The sequence below is a fragment of the Lutjanus erythropterus genome, chromosome 3, assembly GCF_056507025.1.
Source record: "Lutjanus erythropterus isolate fLutEry1 chromosome 3, fLutEry1.hap2, whole genome shotgun sequence".
Taxonomy (NCBI): domain Eukaryota; kingdom Metazoa; phylum Chordata; class Actinopteri; order Lutjaniformes; family Lutjanidae; genus Lutjanus; species Lutjanus erythropterus.
The window spans coordinates 7,108,495-7,134,487 of record NC_139319.1 but is presented as its reverse complement, the minus strand read 5'-3'; the positions used below and the strand labels follow the sequence as shown (position 1 = coordinate 7,134,487).

General features: G+C 38.9%; 1 protein-coding gene across 1 annotated transcript; it reads left to right on the top strand.

The window, feature by feature from the left end:
• The first annotated feature begins 265 nt into the window (after positions 1-265).
• On the top strand, positions 266-25,816 carry sun2 (Sad1 and UNC84 domain containing 2). The gene is made up of 18 exons (XM_084714830.1): positions 266-588; positions 12,523-12,631; positions 12,822-12,937; positions 14,084-14,437; positions 14,521-14,580; positions 14,829-14,900; positions 16,156-16,307; positions 17,323-17,373; positions 17,619-17,657; positions 17,932-17,982; positions 18,158-18,217; positions 19,608-19,802; positions 19,934-20,071; positions 20,210-20,309; positions 20,555-20,670; positions 20,897-21,070; positions 22,322-22,411; positions 22,611-25,816. The coding sequence occupies exons 2-18, from the start codon at positions 12,525-12,527 to the stop codon at positions 22,725-22,727; spliced, it is 1,992 nt and encodes a 663-aa protein (XP_084570956.1). The 5' UTR covers positions 266-588; positions 12,523-12,524; the 3' UTR covers positions 22,728-25,816.
• Positions 25,817-25,993: the final 177 nt, after the last annotated feature.

The following is a 25,993-nucleotide window of genomic DNA, read 5'->3' as shown; positions in this document are numbered from 1 at the left end:
AGAAGGGAACCCCAGACCCGCGAAAGATCTCGCGAGAGTAGTCGTTTTAACTTGAACCGTGATATTTCCTTCACCCTAACCGGGTGTTTTCTGTCCTCTAACCTACCCAAACTTTACCCACAGTGCTATTCCACTACAAAACATAATTCCTACGGAATTATTTGCACAAGGTGTACAAAGAAGAAACAACGCGTACAAATCTCGCGAGAGTTCTGCAAATCAAGGGTTTCCTTCTAGTCGCGACCGTTTGACTCCACCTCCGCTACTGTCAACATTTGTAGCGGCGAAACCAGCGAGCTGTCACAACAAGCGTCAGTCTGTCTCTGTTCCTCAGCCGACAGTCATGCCACTCAGCTCCGTAGTTTTACTTGTGGAGCTCCATCACTAACTGAGTTGCTGCATGTTTATTTTGTGGACTTTATCAGAGTTGAGCGCGAGTGGAGATGTTTCTTTAACCGGAGCTCGGTGGTCGTGAGAGCCGAAGACAGGGATTATCGTTTCCTGACAGAGAATTTGACAGTTACCCTCCTGGCTGTTGGTTGGTGTTTTTTGTTCAACTGCGACAGACGGAGCTCACAACATAACGAGGTAAGTTGAGGACACAGAGTGAAAACAGTGGACAAACTCTGCTCTAATGTTGTATTCGCCTCCTAACTTCGCTAATAAAATATTAATTTTCGTGTGTTACTGTTCCGTTTTAATGTGAGCTGCGCTGGGATGCTTTTGTTAGTTGATCGTTGCCTGCTGCGGTGATGGACTAGACTACTGTTTACCCGTTGATGTAGTTAGCTGAAGATACCAGCTACATTTCACATTTAGCTTACATTTAAAACACTGCTATACTCTATATTACATTAGTAGGGTGCTAAGAATGTGTTAAATTGCTTGAGATAGTAATTCATGCAACTAGCAAGTGTGCAGGCTGGATTAGTCAAGTTATTTGTTACTAAGGTAACGTTAACTTTACTGTACTTACTGTTCGTACAGTTTCGAGGTATTTCCATTTAGCGTTATATCACTTTATACGTGTACTTCATTTCATTTTGAAGGCAAATGTTGTACTTTACTGGATTTTTTCACTATTTAGAAAGCTTTTGTTGCAAGTTACTTTCTAGAGTGAGGTTATTAATACAAAATAAAAGTTTAGGTTATGGATTAAAGGGGCGTTTTCATCCCAAAATACACATTTCCCCTTGGCCTGTATTGCTATTTATCCATCTAATTAGGAACCCCTCTCTTTAAAGGAAAGATGAAGGAAAAGTAGTTCCTACATGAAACTGCTCAAAACAAGGTAGCTGAGTCATGATTTCTGTAGAGACATTGCAATTTATTTATTTATTTAAATGTATTTTCTTGGTGCTTTGAACACAACAAGCTGAGTGCCATCTGGTCACATTATATTTGAAAGAGGGCAGACATCTCTGCAGCCATCTCCAAAACTCAGCAAGTCACACCAAAGCAACGTACATGGATACATGGCACCACAGGAAAAGTATTTACTTTTGTATTTTCAGTTGAACTGTCCCTTTAAGCCACCCGAGAGTATATAAAGTAGTTAAAATTATGCCCACCTTTAAAGCTGCAACATAAGTGAGGCTTACATCTTATTGCATCAATAATTATAGGGTAATCTAATAGTATAACAGATTATTACTTTAAGTGTAATAAAGTGTATTTTAATGCTATTAACTTTTTTGTAACTTAAGTAACATTTTGAACGCAGGGCTTTTACTTGTAACAGAGTATTTCTACACTGTGGCATTGCCACTTTTTTACATACATAATAGATCTGAGTACTTCTACTACTGTTAAATGAAACATGCTTTATTTGTTTAATGTAAATTTTACCTTGATGTTCCCACTGGGCACGGTAGTTTTACTTCATGAACCTTGTTACGTCTGTCAAGAGTGAAACAAGAGCATGTTGTGTCAATAGTGCGTGTCATAGTCTTACATACTGTATTATGCAACTGTCATGTAACCAACAAGGGTGTAACATTTCTTAATCATTATAACTTCTTAAAATAGGGTAAAATAAACAGAAGCCTGCTCTATTCTCATGTGTATAGCTGTCGTATGGGTCAGGGGATCTTAAAGGCCATCTGGGGACCACCAGGGGTCTTTTAGGCGGAGTCTCTTTGATAGTGAGAAGTAGCTTAACAAAACTGAGGACGAGGTTGAGTGTTTTGTTTTAAACTTCCAGCGACTTTATGGAAAGTTAAAATGTAATGGCAAAATTAAATTAGGGTCTAAACCAGATGCATCTGATTGGTCTGTGGAGTTAGTGGGCTGTATATTTGAATTTAATTTATTGAATTTGTTTGTAATGGGTAATTGGTCATATGATTTATTGTACCAAAGTTAGCGTAAGACTTGGGAATCACCAGAAGCCCCACTGTACAATATTATCACAATACTTAAGTCACAATATTACTTGGATTTTAAACATTTTGTGATACGCATTATTATTGCATTAATATTGCAATATATTGATTTTTTTTGTTTTTGTTGCAAATTATGTCCCCACAGGTAAACTACATCTGTTTATTTCTAATCTAGTCTGTTCATGTCTAGAAGGGAACCCCAGATTCATGAAAGGTCGCGGGAGAGTGATCGTTTTAACTTAAATCATGATATTTCTGTAACCCTAACTAGTTGTTTCTGTCCTACCCAAACCTTACCCACAGTGTTATTCCACTATAAAACATGATTATCACAGAATGGTTTGCACAAGCTGTACAATGAGGAAACAAAGCATAAAAGTCTTGCAAGAGTTTTGCACATCACTGTGATTTCTGTTGACCTCACCAGAAACTTTAATTCACATTTTTTCACACTATCTCGTCTATAATATATGTAAGAAAAATCAATACTTGACATCAGTATAATGACACAGTATTACGGCAAAAGAATATCACAGTACTATAATATATCAGCCCCCTCCCTCTTTACAGACTGTTTGTGTTAATGTTGCAGCAATGTTTATTGTTTTTCCACTGAACCATGCTGTCATTGTAATGACGTTATTACAGAGATTTCTGATATGCTGTTCCGTTGTCTCATTTAAAGATAAATGTAAATATTTGCTGAAATCTCTCACAAAATTAGATCTGAAAGAAAAAATATCATTCTCTATCCTGAGATTGTTAAGTATAAGGAAACATATTCTTCTTAATAAGCAACTGTTTTTTGACCTGAAAAATAATTTTAAAAAAAAGTTTTCATGTAGGCACATATCAAACAACATACAGGCCGATACTGATAGACTGATAGAGCTGTGATAGGCCAAACACACAGTGTGTCTGCCAGGGTCTATTTATTTATTAACCCGCTCGTGGCACTAAAACAAGGATATCGTGTAACAAATGGTTAAACATTGATCAATTAAAGACGTTAAGAGACACTACAACAAGTTACAACAACTAGGGAAAGACTTTATGACAAAAATGAGCTTTGAGGAGGGATAGAGGGCATGTTGCCTGCCTGAGATTTTCGGGCAGGGATCCCCAGACAGCTGAAGAGCTCAGACAACAAAAGCTCGGCAGCTGCGGAACTTCTTTCCACCGGATCTCGGGCTCGTTCGCGTTCACCAGCGTGCCTGTATTCGCCGTATGGAGCAGAGACAGAGAGAATGCGATGAAAGCATCTGGTTCACATTGATTTAAACAGGCCTTATTAGGTAGCTGAGCTGCTCAGCTAAATGACTGTAGTCCGTGTTTTCCCCTTCTCCTTTACGAAGAGCTCGGGGTAATTTGTCTAAAGCTAGTGCACACAGATGACTCATCTGCTCTGTATGTCTGAGTCATATTTCATTGGCAGTGTCCTAAAGTTAGCCACAACCGTTTGCCAGTCTGGTTTGGACTGATGAGGACTTCTTCTCTGCATTCCTCTTGCTGCCAGCTCCTTCCCACTGTATTTACTTTTTTTTTCTTTCCCCAGCTTTTCATTCCTGTGCTTTTTCTCTCCCTTTTTTACTGCATTTTTCCACTCATTGAGAAAACTCTTAACTCACTTGCTGGCTTTTAAACCTACAAGAGTGTTTTACACATTTTCCCTCCTGTGAATTCAGGCTAAAATTTCTCTCACACATTCCCCCTGCTTCACCTTTTCTCCCCTCTGTCATTTTATCCCTTTGTCCACCATTCATGCTTTCATCTTTGTTCCGCTGCCCATATTTCTCTACACCCTCCCAGTGCCTTTGTCCCGTTTTGCTCTGGCTATTTCTCTCTTTTTTCCCCTCATTACCACTGTGCTCTTGTCATTTTTCCTTCTTTGTCTGTGCCCTGTCAGTGTCAGCGGTCAGGATAGCGGACCAGTTACAGTGCCCCGCCCTGCAAAGCCCAGCCCTGAGCAAACACCACCACTACGTCCAGATCTCTGCTTCCTCAGATTTACATCCAGTATGGATGCCTTACTTTGGCTTACTGGGCTCATACATACTTTTAGATGTACATTTAAATGTGTGTGTTAGTAATTTGACACTGCTGTTAAGTCACCAAAGTGTTTAAAGCAGTGCTCACACAGCCAAAAGAACTTCACTTGCATTTGTTCATAGGATAATTCACTACCAGTACATCCTGTAAGGGGATGTGAGATACCAAAGGGATGACTGAGGCAGCACGCTGGTGTTCTGGAGACAGTTTCACTCTCAAGTTTTACTTCTAAGTCACTTCCTGTGGGCACAGCACTGATACCTGGCTGGCACGCCAAGTTTCATGTGGACGAATTCTTCTTTAAGAGTACTTCTACTACTGTTAGTTCATCCCAAAATCAAAAAAACATATTTTTCCTCTTACCTGTAGTGCTATTTACGCCATCCATCTAGATTGTTTTGGTGTGAGTTGCTAATTTTATCGCCAGTGGAGTCGTCTGTCATCTCTCCAGTCTAATGAAACTAGATGGCACTTGGCTTGTGGTGTTCAAAAAAAACATTTGAAAAACTCAACAGCAATGTTGCTTTCCAGAAATTCCGGTTACTCAAGATAATCCACAGACTTTGTTGTGAGCAGTTTCATATAGAAACTGTTTCCTTTCTAGTGAAAATAAAGTAGTTCTGTATATTCTACTGCAGAAAGAAAGCAGTACAAAGTAGAATTATTTCCTTTCTACTGTCCATCAACAGTATAACCGTGCAGAAGGAAGTGTGCATCTACTCATGGAAGAGAGGTTCTTACCCGTGACACTGCAGGATGTAAACGTTAATGGCGTCCTCCTCGGCTGAGCTGCAGCCTCTCATCCATGAGTAGATGCGCGCCTCACTCTACGTGATGATACTGTTGGTGGATGTATTTTAATAGAAGTAAAACAATTTCTACAAAAAGCTGCTCACAGCAGGGTGTTATATTGAGTAACTGGGTAATTACTGGAAAGAGACGTTGCTGTTGCCTGCATCTTTTTCTTTCTTTTGTTCTTATCTTTCTGTTGCTCAGTTATATTGTGCAATAAATAAATAAATAAATACAGATATTCAAGAGATGGCAGACATCTCTACGGGTGATATTTCCAAAACTCTAGATCTAGGTGGATAAATATCACTCCAGGTAAGAGGAAAAATATGTGCTTTTGATTTTGGGGTGAACTGTGACATGCTTCTCTAGTTATGTCCCTCTTCATGATTAAGACTGGTTAGTTCTTTCAAGAGAATCACAGCAAACGTGGCTGTAATGTCACATGAATTAGGAACAATTTTAGCAGTTTGTGCTCCCGACTCTGGATGAACAGCACCTTTTGTGTGCGTCTGCACACACATGATTCCCACAGGAACTAAAACAGGTTTTCCTCTGTCTATCAGGGGATTTTCCCGTTCCACCGAGATTTGCCTGTTCAGAACTTTACAGACCACTCACATGCACATGGAGGAGTCACACCTTAAGTTTCTGTTTCTGTCCTTCGTATGATGGATCGGGCAAAATAATGAAGTTAAGAGCAAAGTTAAGAGACAGTCGCTACTCACTGAGTTTTATGATGTGTCTCTTCTTTCTTTCTTTCACTCCACGATCTGTTCCAACTATCCGCCACTGGCTGCCAGACAGTCTCTTTTTTTCCTTGCTGTGCTGTTGTCCGTTTCTAAATCTTCTATTTTTTGGCCATGTTGCTCAATTAATTCAGCCTACAAGCTGTGGAAACTGTGGGCAGTTTCAGATACCTTGGAGTCACACCGGACAATAAACTCAGCTTCGACCAGCACACTATTGACAGTCAAAAAAGGAGCCACCAAAGACTTTCAGCCATCTGTAAGCTTAAAGGACTATATGTTGCCCCCCGCTTCCTCCTACTGTTGTACCAGAGCATAATTCAGCCCATACCTGTACTGCTCCACCTGCTTCTTTAACATGTAATCTGTTACAAACCAGAACTCATACACATAACCGATACCGCTGCCAGAATAATCGGTCTCCCCACACCCAGCCTCACATAACTAAACAATAAGGCCATAGCACACATTGCAACCACAATAGTACAGAACATCACACAGTCACTCAACCACCATCTGACCCTAGTAACCTTTGGGCGCAGGTTTAGAGCTTATGTGCTGTGTTGCATTCTTCTGTTTGTCTGTTGATCAGTGTGTGCAGTACTGTGATTTCACAAAGGAGGAGAAATTAGGCTAGAGCTTTTCTCCCAAGCTATCATCAGTCAGTTTTGAGCTAAACTCTGATCGGAACTAATCTCAGATTAAATTCATCTTTGTCGGTGCAACCCATGTAAGAGTAAAAAGACCTCCCTGGTTAAGAGTATGAATAAGCAGTTGTCAAGGGGGATAGGACAAATGGCGAGAGACAAAGAGAGCAAGCTACTGTAGGCTACAGAGGAATGCTGGATGGGATCAAACGTTTCTACAGTGTTTTAGTGGAAGAATCGGTCAAGGATGAGGAGGCGAAATGAGAGGAGGAAGAAGGGAAAAAAGAAACGGAGGAGACAGCTTTGTGCAGGGGTGCCCTCTGCTTCAACAAGGAGGGGGTTGGTGCTTTCACGAGGGGAAAAGTGCTGAGCTAGGCTGCACTGAGCTGCCATTTAAAGTGGACGGGAGGATTTGAGGGAATTATTGTGCAAACTGCTCCTTTCTCTACACTCTTAGCCGAAGCCCGTCGACGTGCTGTGAAGAAAGAAATGCTATTAGTGTGACAGAGAGGCGTTTGGCTTCTCAATACAGATGCGGGCTGTTGTTGCTGTGGAGTCAAAATATTTGTGACCCTTGTTTGTTTGTTTTGTGTAATAGGATCTGCTTAATGGTTTTCAAGTGTTAAAAATACTCTGTGTTCTCAGTTTTTATCAATACTATCTGTGAGATTTGAAGGTTTGCGTCTGATAGCAGTGTTAAATATCTCACCCTCCACAGTTCAGTAGCCAGATCCTGTTTTCACTGAAACATTCTAAGGAAAATAAAGAGTTAAATCTCTTATCAGTGGCCTCTTTCATATCGGCTGCTGGTAAGGTCTGTGACAAAGAAATCTATGATAGTTCTGCCATTGCCCTGTTGATAAATCTCACAGGAGGATCTGAGCATGACAGGCTACTATGCAAAATGAAAATGCAAGAGACTCATTTACATAAACAGCTTGGTGGCTGGATAGACATGAGAGGGACGGGCGCAGCAAATACACACATTTACAGCTGAGAAATGGCTGATAATTCATGCTGTTATTACAGTTCCAATACAGCATTTTTGTCTTTTAAATTTAAACAGGTCTGTCACAGTTCTTATCACGTGACGGTGATTAATTGAACTGAACAGAGTCATTTTGCACAATCAGAACAGGTTCCAGTCACCTGTATAAAAATAGCTTGATGAAACTAAGAGAAATGCTTTGTTTCCATCACTATTTTCATGACGTTTTCTACTATTTTGAGGTTTAACTGGCAATATTTTAATCATATCGTTGTGCCCCCTTCTTCTGCTATGGTTTAATAACACCTGAGTGAAGAACTGGTTTCCCAGAGCCCATGATGAGGTCCTCAAATATCTTGTTTTGTCCACAGCCGAAAGATATTCAGTTAACTGTCATAAAGGAGTAAAAAAAACTAAATAATATTTAAATTTTGGAAGCTGGAATCAGAGGATTTTGACTTCTCAAAATAGTTGGCAATTAATTAAACAGTTGACAACTAATTAATTAGTTGTTGCACCTCTACATTACTTTTCTTTTGTCAGTTTTCTGTAAATTTCTTTTAACTTTGCTGTACTTGTTTATGGATGACAAAGACGTGGCCAAAGTCCATTGTCTATTTTAATTATCAATACCTGTCATTGTCAGTAATTTCTTTGTATGTATGTATGTAAATATTAAGCAGTGATTAAGTATTTATGTCATATCTGCCCTACAGAGATATGCTTATATTATAATAGCAGCATAAAATCAATAGATGAAGACAATTAAATTGGTAATCACAATTACTTGCATGGCAATTAATCATCAACTTAAATTTCATGATTGTGACAGCCCTAGTTAAAAAATGTGAAAAATATTTTAAGTGACGGGACGAGTTGCGAGAAATGAGACCTCATTTATGGATCATTTGTAGCTGCTGCAGAAGAAGTCTCTTCTAGTATGATGGTGTTTTGTCCTTATGAACAGTAAACAAACAGAGAGGGCCTGTCCGCTCCGCTCAGTGGCAACCACAGTGATGGACTGCCGTTAGGCGTAGTCAAAGTGATGTTGCTATTATTGCCTGTTTACTGCATCACAGCTTGATGATAACTGTCAGCTCAAATTTTAAGTGAGACTAAAAATCCTCCAGTTGCAGGCACACAACTAGTGGAGGACGTTGAAATTAAAGAAGAAGATGTGGACAGTGATGCTGAGAAGGCGTACAGAGAGAAGGGCTTTAGTGGAAAAACATCTGAGTGTAATAGTCGATCAAGATAATAAAGTTTAGCTAAATTTAACGCCCCTTTTTGGGAGTGGAGTTTTCTGTGTGCATGTGTTGCTTTCACGCTGACTTCCTGTCTGTCTGTTGAGTACAACCAGCCACAGCTTCCCTTTCTGTCATCTCTTGGCGCTCTTTTCTATGACATTATTTAGTTGCTGCTCTGCTCAGCTGCAGTCCTGTCCCCAGCTAATGATATCAGGAGGCTAATTCAGACTGTAACCAGGTTCATTCTTTCGATGGAGAGGAGGCTCAGTAGGATGCAGGATATACTGTAAAGATACAAGACTGGATTTCAAAGCAGATTCTAAAGGTTAGTGGGTTTCTGTGATGCTGTGGAGTCAAATAAAGGCAGACTCGAACCGAAGCAGTGGTCACAGAGCTGGAGTCTAGTGGAGCGGATTTATAAGTTTCAAACTTTCAAAATCAGGTTACTTTCTAACATCTCACTTGTAATAGCCACACTGTTTTGCAACATAAGTTGCATAAATGGAGCAGAAGTGAGCCAGAAAATCCAAGATGTTAAAATTGTTACATGAATGAAGTTTAGCAGGAAAGGCAGTTTGCTTGGAGTCGAATGAATCAATAAGTCTTGAAACTGTAATAGTCTGTAAGAAATGAAGTTAAATGCTAACATTGTACAATATGTTGTTTTTTCTATGTGAGTACATGCAAGTTTAGAATCAGATTTATTGGTAAGAGTGTTTACATATACAAAGGATTTAGCCTTTGTGATTTTGGTGCATAACAATTAACATGTACAGTGGAAACCTCTAATAGTGATCATGGACAAAAAAGGGAGTACATTTTCTTTCAACGAAAAAGACAGTGTCCTCGAAGTTTATGACAAACTGCCATAAACAAGTCAACGAGATGGAGCATCGAAACTTGGTGTTCCTCAAGCTGTCGCGTGTAGTCAAGTCAAACAGGGAGAAACAGTCGTGGTTGCTAGTGATGGAGCCAGAAATCGAATGCACGTGGGGAAAGCACCTGTGGTGAAGCCCAGTCACGTAATGCTCCCGGAGCGGGCCCTCACTGAGGGACGACTCGGGATGACTTTGTTAAGTACTCTGATAAGTCAGTGTCAGTATACTGAAGTCTGTTATTTATTTATTGCTGACTGTTGCTATGCATAACAAACTGTTGCTATGAAAACCAGGCTGTTGCTATGGACACAATTCTAATCAGAGGCTGGGGGAGGAAGAAAATCAATTTTAAATCAGCAAAATCATTTTTAAAATCAATATATTGTGTCAATTTATTGATTTATTTTGGTAAGTAACCATGTAAGAAGCATGATAATGTGGAAACTGTGCAGGTTATTATTGTGAAATACACCTCGGTGCACATTATTCCTTAAATATCATACTGTTGTCCGAAGAATTGATATAATATCGTATCGTGATGAAACTTGTGATTTACATACTAAAATATACAAATGTCAATCAGACAGTAATGTGCATGTGAAATAAAGAAAAAAAAATCAATTTATAACATTCATCTGCTTAATTTGACCTGGACAGATGTGATCACTAGAAGAGATTTACACTGAAATATAACTGAAATATATAAGAAGCAAGTAATGCAAGAGGAGAAGCATAAATAGAAAATTGATAATAAGATATGGAAAAATATTATAACAAGAGAGGCGATAAAATATGTTATTTACATAATATTTTTTTTACAGTTTTGTGCAGGTATGTACAAAGGTTTCACATGGGAATATGCAAAGGTTCATAGTATGCAGCATAGACTATTTGAAATGTGTTAGATATTAATCTGAAAAAGATGTGGTATTTTGGAAAATGTTGATGCAGTAGGCCTTTTCTATTTTCTTCAATTTAACATGAAACTTTGCTTGCAACAGGGGCTGGCGCAGCATGCAGTAAAGCTCATGAGCTGTGGTTTATGCTAATCATCTGCACTGTAAGAACACACTGACCAATCAGACTGCTTATCTTAAGACGGCTGTTACATAATAACTGTGATGGCAAACTTAAACCGGATACTTTCTAACAAACATGACCACAGCGTAGTGCAGCTGAATTCAGATCTCTGCTCTCATCAACAGTAATACTTTCTCAAGATTTTTCTTCATTTTAAGTATGGTGGCTCAGTTAAGGTATGCTGCATTTGTTTGTGGTGCTCAGTCTGCAGTATTGTTTCAAACTATTTCTGCTCTGACTGTGTCTGCACTGTAGCATTGTAAAAAAAGGGTTTTAGTCTTTCCTTTTTAAGCTTGTGTTTTTTAAATCCATTTGTTGTGTGATTTGGTGTTTTCTTCCTGCTCTGTGAGTCTCAGTGAGTGTTGGAGCAGCAGGACGGCTCCTGTAGATTAGTTGGATTACAGACTGTTGAGATTAACCAAGAGAGCATCTGTCAGAGACTTTCTGCTAATATTTACAACTACCACTACAACATCAGCTGCTACAATACCACCTCTGTTACTGCTGCTGCATCTTTTACTGCACTGGTAATAACTTTTAACTAATGCTACTAAAACTCCTACTGCTTCATCTGCTATTATCACTGCTACTTTAACTAATATATGACTGATTTGCCATAATTGCTCAGCGTGCCTCATCACATTTCAGGCAGTCTTTTGGGCTGTGGGATTTATCAGTCAGCAGTATTGCTAATACTAGAATATTATTACCCACTGCTGCTAAAGTAACAACCGCACCCACCACTGCTGCTGCTAATTAGCATGCTACTATTATCTGTTGCTGCTACTCTTTGCAATATGAGAGGTTGAATGGCTTCATTCAGGGTTTCTTGCTTTGCATTCACAAGAAACAATCAGCATCTCTGCTCATGTCAAAAGAAATTATTACACTTGTATGAAATATATTATTAAGCCTACCATCTCCTCACTCTCTCAGTTCTGGTTAAGGGGCCTGTAATTTTTAAGATTTATGTATTTAAGTATGTGTGTGTTTGTGGGTGTGTATTGATCATTATTTTGTTTATGTAAAGTATGTATTTCTAGTCGGTAATGATGTTTTTGACAACTTGAAGGCTAACACATGCAGCTGCTGGAACTGCAAGAAAAATCTGTCAAAACCACTGACATTAGTAAAGAAAGTAGGGCAGCACATTATGGTAAAAAAAAGTCATATTGCTATTATTTTGACCTACATTGATATTGTAATATGTGATCTGATGAGTGGGAATTATATTTTTGCCTCAATTTTCATTTTCACAGAAAAAAAAAACTATTAAAATCGTGACATTTAAAAACATGTTTTCTTACATCTGGAGAACAAGCTTTATAGGAGCATCTCTGCAGCACTACAGGATTTCATTATAATGCTGTTTTATCACATTTTTCCTTTATCAAAAATTAGCAGATGTGATTTCTATTGATTTGGATATCACAGTTGGCCATATTGCAATTTTGTTAGTTGATGTTAGCTTCTGTATGTAGTTATTTTTTAAGAAAATATTGAGTCTGTGGGATAAATTTAGTCAGTAACTGGTGGAAAAGGAATTTGCTCAATATGTAATGTTAGAGATATGAGTATACAATTGTAAACACAATGCAACAGTGTTTCTTATAGACTCTATAACATTGAAATCATGATGTGTATATGGCATTGCACTGACTGCCTTCCTGTGATCGTGTCTCATTGTTTTTCTCTCTGTGTCTTTCAGTCATGTCTCGTAGGAGTTCTCGTCTGGTGTCCGGCGGCTACTATAATTCAGATGAAGAATCTGATTCGAGTAGCGTGACGAACATCTCCTACCGTGAAAACCCTGTCAAGTATGTAACTAAGTCTGTACACGTGTGTCTGCTCATGTTTCTGTAGCTTGGATTCTAGTCACCAGCTGTGATTTGCAAACAGAAATGTTAAGCAATCTTTGTCCTTTGTCCTGTAATACTCAACCCCCACCTCTGTGTGTGTGTGTGTCTGTGTACTGTATGTGTGTGATGTTGTGTTTATTATTGTCAGAGTTTTCAAGAAGAAGTCGGGGGCCCGCAAGGCCGGCTCTCGTACCCCCACTCGAGCCATTAGCAATGCTAGTTCTCCCAGCGCCGAGTCGCCCGTCTCTACAGGCCAGTATGATGGTAAAAACAATCAAGCTTTCTACCAGTACAGAATTTAAAAAGACATATTGTCCTGTTAATACAAAAATGAAGCATGAATGAAAGCATCTCAAGTGTTTTTTGCTGCTTATTGCTGTTTTTTACCAGTGCAAGTTAAATTATTTTGAGTATTGGTTGGACTTTGATTGGATAAAACAAAGTGGAGATGTCAAAATGAGATGGACATAATTGTACTTTGTATATTTTATTATTTTCTAGCATTTTAGATTGAAGAAGTGGCTTCAAAACTCTTAAGCTCATGATCCCATATAATAAACCAGCCTGCTTGCCATCAGATTAACTAATGAGGGATTCTTAACCCTTTGATGCACAACATGGGTCAAAAATGACTGAGAAACACTCAACCATGCATGAAATAACATAGGAAAGGAATATGGATCATTTTGACCCTTGTTGTTCATTAGAAGGGGTTTGGATAGCTCAAAGAATTAAAAAAATAAGAACTATGATTGTTATTTCACAAGAAAAAAACTAAGGTGAGAGGGATGTCTGAAAAATAAAGGCAGAAGTACATTATTACATTTCAGTTGGAACTGTTAGTCTTTGCTTAATGATACAATGATAAACAATAAAAATCAATACAAGATAAAGTATCAGTCTTCTTTACAGGGTTTCTGTGAGCCCTTAGATTCATTAAAAATTCTATTTTAGGCCTTAAAATGTCTTTGAATGTCTTCAATATGATTTTAACAGGTCTTAACAATGTATTCAGTCTTGAAGATATTCCGATCTCAATGAAATTACCTGTTTAAATAATGAAATAAAAAAATAAAAGTTACTTCTATAAAGCTGCATTAACTTCATTCTCGCTTTTAAACATGTTTTTGGGCAAAATTGTATTAATCATGCTTTAACAACTCCAAAAAAGAGCCAACATTGAACCAATAACCACTAATGCAAACTGTGCATGTACTTTTTACACAGAGACTAAATTGCAGTTATTTTGTCTGTTGTCTTAAAATTTAACTTGTCACAACTTGCAGAAAAGTAGTCTTGCAACTTTTGGCACAAAAAAACAAGATATTTTATTTATTATTTTATTATTGAAGTTAATCACCGCTGGCTACTTCTATTTTTGTCCCTTCTCATCTCCCCTCCGCCCTTCAGGCCTGGGTCCTTCTCCTCTGAGCACTCAGACCCAGCCGACCATGAGGACCGTACCCTACGTTCCCGCCGTGGCCACCCCTCGGCCCGCCCTGGTCCCGTCGAGCCGGAGTCAGACACCCACTCGCTGCCCCCACACTGGGCTCTGTGGCTCCGGCAAACCAGGATTACAACACAGACCCAACCACAAGGAGCTGAGTCAGAGCGGAGTGGACAGCTCAGGGTACTCGTCCTCAGAGGGCCCTCACAGGAAGCCCGCAGCCGCCGCCGCTGCCGCCAGCAGCATCCACAGTAACAGCGGAGCTCCCAGTGCTGGATACAGGAGCAGAATCCGCAGTGCCTTCTTCAGTCTGATGGGTGAGTGTGGACTGTGTTTGTTTGCATGTGTGTGTCTCTGCATGCCTTCATAATAACCTCATTGTTTCATGTGTTTTGTGCAGACTCACTCTCACTGATGGCCATTGCAGCACGGTCAAAAATAATGCATCTGGCATCTTTAGGTATGGTGTTGATGTCCATGTTGAAGTTTGTATTTATGTATATTTCCACATATGTGATCATCAGCATGTCCATGCATGTGCTTGTTTTTCTAGCTTTGTTAAGAGGATTTGTGCTCTATGTGTCCATGTTTACTCATGTTTGCTGCTTTCACATGTCAGTAGGTTTGTGTTTTCACAATCGCTGCATGTGATTTAGCTCAAGATTATCAAAATCCCCTCCAGATCAACTTCTCTTCTCGTCCCTGCAGCCAATACTTCATACAGCAGTCACATCAAGAAGGCCTGTGGGCTGTTGCTCCTCCTCCTCATCTTACTTTTATGTAAGTGACATTTAACAGAGTCAAGTTTTCTGTGTCATCTGGCAGATTTTTCACCCACAACTTGGAGACACCTCATCATCCCCTTGGATGTCTGGGTTGTTTGGTTATGCTGAGCCATTTCTGACCAGGAACTGAAACAGTTATATGGCTCTTATCAAAGGCCTTTGACAGAAAACAGTAGTTTTACCTCACAAAACACAGGATCTACTGGTCTACTGCTGCCTCAGACGGTCAGTTTGTTTTGTTAGTTAGGATTCAAACTAGCCCTTGAAAACGCCAAAGTCACACAATAACACAAGCAAACCAATCAATCAAGGAAGCAGCAGACCAGCAGCTCCTGTGTTCTGTTTTGTTAAAAGGAGTCTTGTGGCTCTGACGAGAGCAATATAACGGCTTCAGTTATAATGCTGTGAGATGTTTAGCGTATATATGCAGGTTTTTTAAATGCATATAAACCTCCTAAAAATAGCAAAAAAAACAGTTTACCTTTCTCCCATTGCCAGTAGACAAGATTGCCTTTCTGTTTTTTCTGATGTGTGCTGGAAAGCCGACACTCAACACGTACCTGTGCAAGAGAGCAGAGAGAAAGGTGTTTTAAACCTGTCTGTGTTCAACTCTCAGTTTTGTAGTTTCTAACTGAATCTCTGTGGTTTGAAGTTTAGTTTCCCTCCTGCGTCCCTGTTTGTACATTCAGGTATCTGCTTTGTTTTACTGTTTCACGTTCACTTCAGCTGATAGGAGTCGTGTAAGTTATTGCTGATGAAAGCCAGACATGGCTGCTGACTCAGGCGATCCATTGGACCAGTTCCAGTTTTTAAAACTACCATAATTATCCTTTAAATATTGAAATATTGTTGTCCATGTTTACCTGTCAGAAAGAGATTTGTTTAGATTTGTACATATTTTCAAATAGTAGCACTTGCCTTTCTTGTAGCATGACAACAGAAGACCTACTAGACCTACCAGATCTACTTTCTTGAAGACATCTTAGATTAGAAATGTTCAGGTTTTCCCCAGGAAACTGGTTAGCAGTGGTGGGAGGGTCTGCCCGAACAACATGCCTGTGTTTGACTCCTCTGCTTTCCTCATGTCCCCACCTCAGTGTGGCTGAATGAGTCACAGTAAATGTCAGTATTTACAAGTCTGACACATCAGAGCCTTTGATCTTTGGTTCATGGCGATGTTTACTTTGTGCAGACTGTGTCTCTGTTCTGAAGTGCTGTTCTGAAGGCACTGTTCCTCCTGTTCTCTCCAGGTATTTGGTTCCTCCTTCCTCTGTTGACCTCTCTCATCTCCCGCATGACTGTCGCAAAGACCCCATCACAGACAAAACCTCAGAGTCAGCCTGTTATCCCTGCCTCTCCTCCTCCTCCTCAGCTCAACACCATGCATCGTACACCTGTGGTGGTAGGGCAGATCATCTTCATCCCACTGGTTGTGTTTTTGTATGTGTGTGGAGGTTAAATTTAAACGCTCAGTTCTAATTTTAGTCAGTGTTTTAGTAAATGTTTTAGTCATAACTTCTCAGACAGTTTCATAATACCCTGATTGGATTTTGCTGGAAGATATTTCTCCTGTTGTAAAAATTCCAGTGAGAAGTAAGCTTGTTTAGTCATCAGGGCTGAGAATGTGTTAGTAACTTACCATACTTCTTTCATATCACATAAAAATGAAAGCCTAAAGTTTGTTATAATAACAGCAGACACTTGTGTAAACAAAACCGGTCTGAGGTTTTCTGCTAAACTCAGCATCATGTTTCACTCCATAGAACTCCAATTTAACAGACCAGCAGGTATAATAATGTGTGACTGTGTTGTTAAGGCAGTCGAGCATTATCTGGGAGACATCACATTTATTCACTTCACATGGAGCTAAAATAAATTCTGAATTATGTTAAATCTTCACTGAATGACTTAGTGTCTGTTTACAGGTTGTAAGTAATCATAAATTATATTTTAAAATGAGTGTGTTTACCAGCTATTTTGCCTCGTCTTAAGTCATCACAGGGTTTCTGTGAGTACTTTGAAAGTCTCTCACTCATCTAAAATCCAACAATCTGAATTTTAGGCCTGACCGGCCCTTACAAATTGATCTTGAGGTCTTAAATTGCGTATATAAGGGTGTTAAAAAGGTCTGAAAAACTTTTAATTTATCTAACTAAACCCCTGCGTCAGGTTGTAATGAAGAAGACTGCTGTCATTTTTGTCATTACATCATTTATTTTGCTGATGGGGGGGGGGGCACCCTCATCCATCGTTAAAGAATTTTAAAAATGTACAAACTGTGAGCATAATGACAGAGTTCCTTTTGACAAGCACAAACTTATTTGGGGGTTGTTGGCATGAAAATCTGCTGTCTTTATGTTACCTTGATTTATTAGTAGTATCTCTCTCTCTCTCTCTCCCTCTCTCTCTCTCTCTAGGATCCAGCTGTTGTGTCTGCTGCTGTGGAAGCAAAGATGCAGCATGTCATGGTAAGACGCAGATTGTCTGCAAATTATTGAAAGGCAGAAGAAAATTTTAAGGTGTGATATATTAGCCCCACCATCTTCAAAATTATTCCTGCTCAATATAACAAAATATAAATAGTGATAAAAGGACAGGGCTAAAATAACTTTGAGGCCTCATATGCGAATCTGAGTTCCTGTTTTTCTAGAGTGTAACCTGAATGTATATATATATATATATATGTGTGTGTGTGTGTGTGTGTTTCTTGCAGAGGGAGCTGCAGCTGAAGCAGGAACAGCTTCTCTCGCAGGTGAGGGAATCTCGCTACCTGTTTCTGCCTGTTTCCTTCTGCGTTTTTCTCTTGTTTGTCACCTCTTGTAGTTAACAAACTTCCTCTTTAAATGATTATAAAAGCTCACAAACACACAGGTGACTGATTAATTTGACTGTTGTGAGACCATATACTCTATATATGGCATATATACTATAAGCATAATGATAGAATATAAGAGGAAGACTACAAGAATGCACAAAATCATAAATAACTAAAATGTTTCTCACATGGAGTTCCTTTTTCCCTCCAGGATCAAGCTGTTGTATCTGCTGCTGTAGAAGCAAGGATGCAGCGTGTTATGGTAAGCCGCAGATTGTTGTCAAATTATTAAAAAAAAATTGCACATGTGATGTATTATCTCCACCATCAGAAATTAAGCCTGCTCAATATAACAATATCAAAATAGCAATAAAAGGAAGAGGCTAAAATAACACAGACGCCTCACATGCACATCTAAGTATCTGTGTCTTTTGCAGGAGGAGCTGCAGCTGAAGCAGAAGGAGCTGCAGCTGAAGCAGGAACAGCTTCTCTCTCAGGTGAGTGAGTCTCACTCTCCGTTTCTTTTTCTGTCATTCCTTGTGTCTCTGTGTTCTTTCGTTCTTCTCCTCTTGTTGACAAACTTGCTCTGTGCGTGGTGAAAAGTCCCTGCCTGCTGAGGCCAGAAAGGAAGCCAGCGGGGAGTAACAGCAGGGTCAAAGCCCGGCTGTGCTAGAGTAACATCTAGTGGTGGTGATGTGGCTCTGCAGAGGATTACAGGCAGATTTTCTGCATGACTTTGTTGCTTTCTTGTTTTGTATTGTGTAACTTACAGATATGTGGTTTCCTCCTCCTCATCCAAGCTTCCAAACTGTATTATAAACTAATGAACACATACGTCTGAATATTGAACCTTTTCCTTTTACTTATGTAGTGTTTAATCAGACCTGTGGCCAGAGGCTTGATGGCTTGTATGGCTGTTAATATTCCAGAATTCCTGCCACATAGAACTACTGGGTCTGTCTTCACAAATTTATATTTTAGATATTTTATATATATTTTAGACTTGTCTGTAGTGTGAGACTAGTCTTAATTTTGCTCATAGATTAGTCGGCTGCACATTTTTCACTAAAATAAAGACTGACTAACTGTAAGCCTAAAAAAGCTAACAACCTTACCCCCAGGCTGGCTCAGGCTTATGACCCATGTTACCATGGTGACAATCAGTGCCATCAGCTGATCAGTAGCACCCAACAACAAAAAATAGGAAAACATGGCTCATAATTTGTGGTTTGCTATGGAGAGAGCAATGATTTCTTTGCTTCTTGTGCCATATTTTTATTTCTTTTTTGAACAACTTTGATGCTCCTCTCAACAGTGAGATTAACATTGTTTACTGTCACTGCAATTTTTTCCATATCGGATTTATTTGTATTGTTACACTCTTTGCTAAAGTTTCCAAGTAAAATGTACTTGTAACTGTTGAATTCCTCCAAAAAGACAGATATATTCTGCTGGGGTCATCCATTTTTTTATTATTTAGATTTTCGTTTTGCCATAGTCCTACTTATTTGTTAAGAACCAAACTCCTTTGTACATCAGATGAATTTAGACACCAAAGTCTATCTATGTGAAAGCAGGCCCTGGACATATGTTTTAACTGTTCATATAAGTTCAGTTCTTTGTCTTTTCTTCATTCCGTCACGTAGGGGATGTGGTCATATATAATAAAACAAAACATGAATTCAACAAGAGTTCATTCATATCCCCACGCAGCATGCAGCAAACTTCAATATTGAAGAGAAAATTATCAGAAATGATTGTCATAGATTTCTTTTATTTTAGATATTTTACGTGGTCTATCTGACATATTTCCCACCAGGCGTTTTGGCTGTTATATATACATTTTCATGTACAGTAATGACTGACCTGATCATATCTTTCTCTCAGACGAAGGAGAGACTGCAGCTGGACATTCAGGACATGAAGGCCAAGCTGGAGGTTGTAGACTCAGACAGTCGACTGCGTCTGGAGCAGGAGCTCGCTGTGTTGGCGAGGCAGCTGGTGGATTACCAGACGGACAGCCACTCTGCTGCTGACAGCCTCAACCTCAGGATCCAAGCTTTAGAGACCCAGAATGCCAAGGTAACAGCGCTCGTCGAGATGTACACAGACTAAAAGACTAAAGACTTTTGTCAGGAAAAGACAGAGCCGCTCATTAATCCTGTACTCCGTTGAGACTGTGGGTCTGTATTGTGACTGCGTGTTTCTTATAGCTGTCACAGGAGTGGTCGTCCATCCAGCTGATGCCTCCTCCAGCCCCCTGTCCTGATACAAGCTCCACCCCTGTCCAGAACCAGCTCACTCCAGAGCTCCAACAGGCCATGGAGAAGTGGTTCACTGACCGCATCAAGGTGGGTCGAGGAATAGATTCAGTAGAAAACTTCATATGATCTGATTTCAGTGTTGATGTGTCTGTATCTTGGCGTATGTTGATGCTTGACTCGGTGCTCTCATACTGACTGTACGTACTGTCTGTGACTCTGAATCAGGAGCACGATGCTATCAGACTATCAGCTGACAGAGGGAGCTGCTCAGACTGCGGACGTCCCATGGCTGACAAAATGGCCGACTTTGCACTTGAGACTCAAGGTTGGGAACGTCTTAATGATTTCACTGTCACTTTGCTTTATTCACTATTTAATTCTCTCTATGGTCACACTTGCAAAATTATTTTGCATACAAAACAAAAGTTTTGGATATTTTTATGGCTGGGAAAAGAAGCAACAAAGCAGTAATAATTATTTGTCCTGATTTGTCTTGTTGTCTTATTTCAATATGAATATGTTTATTAAGATTAAACAAACACTTATTTTACATCGTGTGTGTGTGTGCAGGTGCCAGTGTGATCAGCACCAGGTGTTCAGAAACATATCGTATTCGTTCAGCGTGTGTGACCCTGTTTGGATTCCCTCTGTGGTATCCATCTGAAAGTCCACGCACCGTTATTCAGGTATTATGAAGCTCTCTGTGTGTTTTAAATCATCATTTAAATCTGTTTTACTTCCTCAAAACAAGTGATCATCCATTACCTTCCACTATCTTCAATCCTCTGAAAATATCTGATCTTCTGTTCTTTCCATCTTTCTCAACGTTTCTTAGTAAGAAAAAAAAAATTGGCACAGTTTTTTACTACTTGGCTCAGATACTAACATCTCTGTGTCCTCCTTCCCTCTCAGGGCTACCCGGTGCTGCTTCCAGGGAAATGCTGGGCGTTTCACGGCGTCCAGGGGACTCTTGTGATCTCTCTGTCTCACCCCATCAAGATAACTCACGTGACACTGGACCATCTGCCTCGCTACAACTCCCCCACCGGCCGCATCGACTCCGCCCCCAAAGACTTTGAAGTCTATGTGAGTGATTCAAGTCTAGAGAGGAGTCCATGACTGCTGCTGTTTAAAAAGTGAAACACTTAATACTCTCTGAAACACTTTATAACATGCAGTAGAATTTAAAAAGTTATTTTCACTTATTCTAAAAATGGTGTATTTGAATATTATATGATACTGAGGTCCCTGAACAGTGTTGGAATATAATGAATCACCATATATTGGGTCTTACTGGAAAGTTGAGACTCTTGTGGATTCAGTGAGCCCAATATAATTGTAGTGAGACCATTTTTTTTTTAAAACTTGACCTCACTGTATAAAATGACTTATAATCACATCCATGTGAGATTTCAGAATCACAGGATGGATGGCTTTCCCTGGGTATTTTGACAGTAAGGGGGTTTGTAATTAATTTACTGAGCAGAACAAGTCCTCTTCATCCATACAGAAATTTCAAAATATTTAAAGTTTTTGCCAAAACCACAGCTTGAATTTTTCAGTGGTGATCCTCCCAGTCTTGGTGTTTTAATGTGGTATTTTGGAGGGATTTTTAACCATTTGAATCAATTGTCAAGTGGCCAAAAATGTTCCTCTTTTTTTCTTCTTTCTAGTCAGAATTGAAGAAATTTTTGGTCATACTTAATTTTTCTTTAATTTTGAAGTCCTGTCACTATCCGTGTTTCATAAACATTTTAAAGAAAGGTTGATAGAAACGACAAAATTAAAAAAAAAAAAAAAACTCCTTAATTTAGCAGGAAAAAAAGTTTTTATACTCGCTTTAGGTCAAAAAAGAGTTAATGCATTTATGGAAGATGGAACACACATTTTCTGAATAAATTCTCATAAAGCAAAATATTTAAGTCACATGACTGAACAGCTGTTTATGCTCTGACAGTCTCCTCTGATCGCTCCACACAGACCCTCCTCACATTAATACATGAAACAAACAGAAATGTCCCATTTCCACTGTGTTTCACACTTTTTTGACCCTTTGAAGTTTGAATCGGCCTCTTGTAATCACATCATCTTGTTGCGCCCTCTTCTTCTGCAACAGTATGATGGTTTTCTGACTGAAGAATTGGCGCCACCTACTGTTTATCTCAATGATCCAACTCCATATAATCATATAACTGAAGCAGATGGAAACATTTTGCTGATTTACTCAAAATTAGATCAAAATTTGTGATACATTTGGATGGAAGCACAACTATTGTGATTAAACCTCAGGAAAAACTTATAAATTAAAGTGATATGGCTTTGTTTTCTCTTTCCCAGGGAATGAAAAATGACACAGAAGAAGGAACACTGCTGGGGACGTTCACTTACGATGAAAATGGAGAGTCAACGCAGACGTTCAAGCTGCCTGTGAGTTGAAACTGATAAATAAGAATACAACATGACCTAACCACTTCCTGTTCTATATATAAAAAGGGTGAGGTTAGCGTGAGCTGCTCTCATTATGTGTTGAATGCAAACAGTCTGATAACTTCTGTCTTCTTTCATCTTTCCCTTTTTCTTCTTCTCTTTCTTTTCTTTCCTGCCCCTCCCACCCCACCTCCTGCAGAACCCCAGCGATGAGGTGTATCGATTTGTGGAGCTGCGCGTCCTCACTAACTGGGGTCACGTTGAATATACGTGTCTTTACCGCTTCCGTGTGCACGGACAGATGCCCTCCACATGAGACTCAGCCACTGCGACTTGACAACTCATTCCACCACATCAGAAAGTACATTTACAGCGTACGCTATTCAAATTCAATTCGGTGGTCCAAGGTGCGTTCAGGGGCCAAATGCTACTGAAAAAAATGTTGAGTGTTGAGCACTGACACTGCTGTGTGTCAGCTGGTTTTGCTGTGTTTTGGATTGCTTAATGTTAAAGTGACAGAAATCATAGGAGCATTTTTTGTGCACAATTTTAAGTGCACACTCGGCTTAGCGTAAATGTATAGAATGAAGCGTAAAACATGTTTCTAAAAACCAAAAATCTACCTAGTAAAACCATTTGGGAGCATAAAGTTCTGGAAACTTTATGCTTTCATTCAAATGAGAGTGCCACAGATTCATTTTTACTGTTTGTTTTTATGAATCATTGTTATTTGTCATGTTTTCCTACTTAATATGTGTTAAAAGATTACTTTTCTCTGTTTTACCACTGAGCAGTTGAGTGTTAAAGGCCTGACTCAGTGGTACTCTGACAAGAGAAAGGAAGGACAGTGTTTTTGAATTAACTTTACTGACCCTGGCTGCAGGCTTGCGCACATAAGACATGAAGTGACATTAATGAAGTTTAAAAAGAAATGTATTTCTAAGATGATCTGTCCACTAAATTCAGTTTAATATTTAATATCTTTACAATATGAAGATCTGGTTTTTCCTCAATCACGCGTGTCAGTTTCTTGTTACCTGCAATGGTTGAAACAGCTGTTCACATTTTTGACTGATAGGATGTACCATCCTATGAACAAAAGGTAGAAATGATTTAGAGCGCAGCAGTGAATGTTTTTAATCAGTATTGTTTGCTGTTGTTAAATAGGGGTGTACAACTTTGGATTTCTACAATTATCTAATATTTTCCAACTCGTTATGGCCGATTACTGATGCTGATATTGTGATGGCCCGTTGATACATGCACATGTAAAACCCAGAGCTTTTTAAAATGTACATATTCACTGAACAAAATAAGAGGACCACTGATTTTCCTCTGGTGCCTGCTTCTGTTTATTCTTTGACAAATTCATCAACATGATCAGGATGACGGCTCTGGCTCTGCCTCGCATAGCTGATTCTAAGCAATCATTGCGAATAGAAATGTTGCTATCCGCTTTGAACATTTTAGAAAACTAAACATGTTAATTTTGGGTTTAATTTTAAAGCCTGCATTGGCCGATACCGACGACACGCCGATATTATCACGCATCCCTATTTCTAAGTTCAGTTTGATTTAATATCCCTATGAAAGATCATATATGCAGCTTTGTAACTTGTCTTTTGTTTTCAAACTTTTACGTTCTGAGTTTTGATTTCATTACTGGTACTTGAATACTTGAAAACCTCTTTTTCTAACCTCTTTAAAAGATGTCGTGTTGACTTCATGACGTCTGAGTTTCTATTTCCTTGTACATAACTCTTCAATTTTGTATGAGCTACACAGCCAGGAAAGGAAAGTGTTATTTATTTGTAAAATGAAAATACTGATGTATGAATTCATGTTTCAAGTCATGTCTTTTGTTTTTATTACTTTCCAACATGCTAGACTCGTGTTTACCATCTTTAAAATATACCTGTGTACCTGAGCACGTCAGCGCTGAGTATGTCAGTGTCATTCTGCCATTTCTCATGTATTCTTTTTGTTGTACAGTACAGATACTTTTTTTTTTATTATGAAATGCACTAGAGGTCAATCCAGGAAAAATCCAGAATTTTTTGCTCTTTTCCTCTGTTAATGTATATTAGTCTTAAAGGAGAAAAACTAAGACAATGAGATAGAAGAAGCTATTTTACAAGATATACATTATTGAAGATGAAATCATATTTTTAACTTTGAGTGGTGTGTGGAATGCATATAAATTATTTTAATAGTTTGTGCAGGTTTAATACATTTATAGTCTTTATGTTTTGCATTTTGTGTTTAAATGTGATAATTCTGGTCTTTGGTACAGTTTTAATTTTCATTTTATTCAGTTCATTAAATATTTTAATTATGCATAACCGTGAATTAGTATCTGCAGTGCATAACAATCTCTTCATTCCTATGGTAGATGCACTTTTATTTAATACATTCAATTCAAACTTGACTGGCTTTGAGATGCTTATGATGTCAAATGTGTGTTAATAATACAGTGTACACAATACAGTGTATCTTAAGCCACGTTTCCACCGCAGTGACTTTCCCATGGGGCTAGGAACCTTTGGGACAACAAACCACAGGGACCAGGGTCTAAATTAATTTTGGGGGGCATTATTTTACCCCAAAACAGTCCCTGCTCAGGGTTAGCACTTTCCAAAAGTACAGGAACTTTGGGGGTGGAGCATGCAGCACTGAACATTTCTGATTGATCAAGTACTCGCAGCATTTATTTCAGCCATCATTTTTAAAAATCTGCAGCCGCAAATCAGTTTGTTATTCTTTCACTGTGCTTCGACACATCAACATGAAGTAACAGGAGAAAACACAATACGTAGATGGATGGACGATGAAGTCCAGGCCTTATTGTTGTGCAGCCGACGCTTTTTGATACATCAGCAGTCTAATTTGCCTAATCTTCACCGGTCTTTAGCCCGCAGTGGAAAGGCAACAACGGGTTGAAGGAACTTTGTCATTTGTAGCTTTAGACGTGGTCCCTGAGGCTACAAGTTCTGGGAACTTTGGGTAAAAAACACAGCTTTATATAACCAATAAGAGGTGGATTTTTTTTTCATCGTGCACTTATCTTTGTGTATCTTTCCTGTACACACAGTACAGACAGCGTACTGTGTGTACAGTGTACATTCTCTTAGATTCTTGTCAGTGTAAAGCCGTACAAGCAACACAGAGAACAGTGCTTTAGTTTATTAGAGTTAATTAGGTTCAGGTTCTCAAAAAAATCTAAATTAAAAGACAACTTCAATAAATAAATTCATTGCCATTATTGACAAATGTTTTCTTTTAATTACACAGATTCACGTGTCAGATATTGCCTGAGGTGTTCTCCGGAGTATTTCACTATAAATGCCTATTTGTAAGCCAAACTGAAATGTTTGTCTGATTCATTGAATAAAACATTGGATTATATTTGTTGTAGCATGGATTGTTTTATAAAAGTCTTATTTTCTGATATTGCCTGTAGACTTTTGGGGCAGAAACATCCATATTTACAGAGCATATACACGCACTATAACAACATACGATAAATTTCATACATTTCTAAACAGTCAAAGTCTTAACTTTTTTTAGACACCTCTCTGAGTT